Source organism: Saccoglossus kowalevskii, chromosome 12 (genome assembly GCF_978046115.1).
Source record: "Saccoglossus kowalevskii chromosome 12, keSacKowa6.1, whole genome shotgun sequence".
Taxonomy (NCBI): Eukaryota; Metazoa; Hemichordata; class Enteropneusta; family Harrimaniidae; genus Saccoglossus; species Saccoglossus kowalevskii.
Window position 1 is genome coordinate 14620931 of NC_140652.1, and position 3695 is coordinate 14624625.

The 3695-nt window shown below is 40.2% G+C and overlaps 1 protein-coding gene across 1 annotated transcript; it reads right to left on the reverse strand.

Annotated features, from left to right (window-relative positions):
* Positions 1-795: 795 nt before the first annotated feature.
* Positions 796-1656, reverse strand: LOC146735550 (uncharacterized). The gene has a single exon (XM_085505909.1). The coding sequence runs from the start codon at positions 1654-1656 to the stop codon at positions 796-798; it is 861 nt and encodes a 286-aa protein (XP_085362035.1).
* Between the last annotated feature and the right edge of the window lie 2039 nt (positions 1657-3695).

The following is a 3695-nucleotide window of genomic DNA, read 5'->3' on the forward strand; positions in this document are numbered from 1 at the left end:
AGAATTTACTAAAACGTGTGGCAAACTGCACTGCAAACTGCAAACTGCACCCATCAACTCCAGGCGAAGTAATATCAAAGTTTGTCGTTTTACCGGGGCGACAAGTGTTCTGGCGATTACAAACAAAGTGTGAGTGTTTGATCAAGCGTAAATCAAAGCACCGTAGGTTTTACTTGACGCGTCGGAGAAGGCGTGGATTTCTATCTCGTTCAAGTTCGGAGCGGCAATATCGGGGAAATATTTACGCGGAATGCAAATGTTTGTAGCTTCTTGTAGATATAGGGCGATTTCGGACCAACTGTGCTGGAGCTCTTCGGGTAGTGGAGTGTCCCAGTGTCAATCTTCCTTCCGCAAACATTGTATAAACAATATCGCTATGTCCCAACGAGTTACAATCCCGCCCATCTGCTCGAATGTGAACGGGTGATAAAGTACTGAGTGGGTCATATAAGGCCGCGGCGTAGCTAACAACATCGTGTTTAGTTAGCATGGGTCCAATATCTGGTTCTTTGAGCGATTTGACCTGTAGAATGTCACTTTCCGAATTCCATTTCATACCAAGCATATGTGTGTTTGTTTTGGTTTGGGCACGGTCATCCCGTAGCGAAAGATTGTTTATTTCTTTATCGTTAGATCGTCAGAAACGTAAATTAAATTCACTGGTTTCCAAAATGTCAGTGGCTTCGTTATAATAGCGAGTGGCGGCAAAAGTCTAATCACAACCGGTGACGACGTCATCGAAGTAAATGTTGTGTTGAAGATCGCAAGTGTTATCACTGTCATTGTGATTGTTCATCAAAGTTTCAGGATAAATGGGCTACACGTAGCGCCGAATAAAAATGATGTGAATTGGTACCTAACGAAGGGGCTATTCATATCTGTTGGATCATATAGCCACAGGAACTTAGTACATAGTTTATCATCTTTGGCGAGTCTGATCTGTAAGAATGCCTTCTCAATATCGCTGACGAGTGCGACTGGGTTTGCACGAAACCGCAGAAGTATGGCGGTGAGATCATTCAGGGGCGGAGGGCCGGTACGTAACGAATGGAAATCGTTTCCCAGTTTTGCCGAACAGTCATAAATGATGCGTATCGAAGAGGACGCGGATTCGGGGCGTTTTACTGCTCGGTGTGTTAGGTAATGTCCTTTGTTTACAACATCCACGTGTACCAGTTCAATGTAATTCTTACTCAGCTGGTCTTGTCGTACGAGGCCAACACGTTGCTTGGCCAACTGTCCAACCATGCGTGGTGTGCGCGTCTTTGACATCTCGTAGTTTTTTTGAAGTGGCTTATTATTAGTTTTCCATGGTAGTTGAGTGATGAATCTTCCATCTTGTAGGAAATTTTCAGAACAATGCTGAAATTGTCCATTCGCGCTAGGCTTCGTCGTGGGCTGGTTTATCACATCACGTATTCCTACTGTTTCTAGATCCCAGTAGGAGTTGATCGAAGTGTCAAGGCTTTCTGCAGTTGATTGCGCGGTGATGTGAAATGTTTGAACAAGGTTAGTGGATTGTAGACCGTCACTTACAGGCCCGGAAAGTAGAAATCCGAAATCGGAACTCACGGCAGTAGGTCCAGGACCCCGAATAATTCTGTTGCCAAAAAAATCCCAGTAGCGATCTACACCAATTAAAATATCAACATTCATAGATGTTGCGTTTGATACTGATTGTGCGAGGCGCAATTTTGCTAAATGCGGTAGGTTAGCAACGTCAGCTGGAATATCATTAGCAAGGCCGTTGGATCTTTCTCAGACGTATAACACATTGAGGGGAACGGTATCTCCGTAGCGCAAATTCACGGTGGCGTTGTTGACGTCTTGAAAAGTCGAATTGGGATCATCGAACAACTTTAGTATCAATAGTTCTGTGCCGTGCACTCTGGCGTTTAATTTGGCTGCAAATTCACGCGTTATGAAGGATCGATCCGCGCCTACATTGAATAAAACGGTTGCTTGTAGTTTTCTTCCACTGTATGAATAAGCGTTTAACTGGGGATTCAGATATTGGACCCTCTGATTACGGGCTTTTAGATTTCTGACTAGCGTGCGTAAAATTGATGCTGACAAAGGGAGTCGGAGGTTCGAAATGAGGGGCGTTCTCGGTAGATTGTCCATCGCCTTGTTTGTGGTAGTGGAACGAGGAATGATGACGTCTCTTGCAAATACGGCAGTTAAACTTCGATTGACACTTGGAAACAGCGTGTTTTCATAGCATTTGAAATGGCGTCTGCTATCGTTATTTGTGCTAGTTCTCTTCAGGTTTATGAACTTCTCTGCAATTTAAATTAAATGTCTCGATTCTCAAATACTCACCACAATCGCTAGAACCAGACTTCTTAATTATGTCTTGTAAACAAATGCTAAAAAATCTCCCAGAAAACAAAATGCTCGGTTAAAAAGACTCGACGCCAACGGACCTGCAGACTATGACCACGTAATCTACAAATTAGCCAATCGTAACCCATGTAATAGGTGACGTACAACTGTGTCTATGGTGATTTAACAACAACCATGACAAATTCTCCGAACAGAGAGGAGGTGTAATTCTCCGAATATGTTCCTTATATCACGGAACAAACAGTGTATGAATATAAATTATTTTACTACTATCATGGCAGTCTGGGTAAGAATATAGTCGATTAAATTGAGAGGGTGGTAAAATTGTATTAACCTAAGATAAGACACAACAAACACAAATTGTACTGAAGAATTATCACACAAACCTTCAGTTATATATCAGTACAAAGTTGAAGCAACAGCCATTTTCTGATTTACACGCCACGTAAGATAAACATTACGGACGACCCTTTATCAAAACATGTTGTGTAGTGTACTGTAACAACTACACGAACTTATCTGCAATTTAATCTAAGTGTCTCGATTCTCAAATACTCGCGAAAACTAAGAGAATGCTCTCATAAAACAAAAGGCTGGGTAGAAACGGCTTAATGCCAACAGCCATGGAGACAATGACCACGTTATTTATCTACAAATCAGCCTATCAAGTAACTCTCATAAAAAAGTAACGTACAATGTGTAATAGCTTATTTTTTTCAACAACAATTATTACATATGCTCTATAACAAAAAAAGAGAGGTTCTCATATCGTAGAATAAATAGTGCATGTATTTAAACTATTTTTTGATATAGCAGTCTAGAAAATCGAAACGTCGGTAATCAAACTCTAATTTATAATCCCTTTCCTCATGTCATAGGTGGATATTTAAAAATGCCTTCATAGTCTCGAATTAAGAAGACAATTACTAAACTGATATATTCACTAATATATTTAATATTCACACACAAATCCAAATTTAAATTTGAGCAAATCATTAGCGGGTGAACTAAATTTATGACTGACTATGGTTTGCAGTGCCAGGTCACTTCGTCTGGCATTAGTGCATGTTATCATACCAAGCATCGTTTTGTATAACACCACAACTATTTATGGTTTAAGGTGACAAACAAAGCCAACAGTGACGACCTTTGCAAACATAATGCAACCCTAAACTTTGATACACTTAGTTTGTTTGATTATGGACCAACTTAATTTAAATGGTAAAATTCATCCTTCCACAACTGAACTAAAATGTCTCTATTCTCAAATATGTACTTACAATAAAATTTACTTGCTTGTTGTTTGTCCACTTATTCAGTGTAACAGGGAAGCTACTAATAATTCTCCT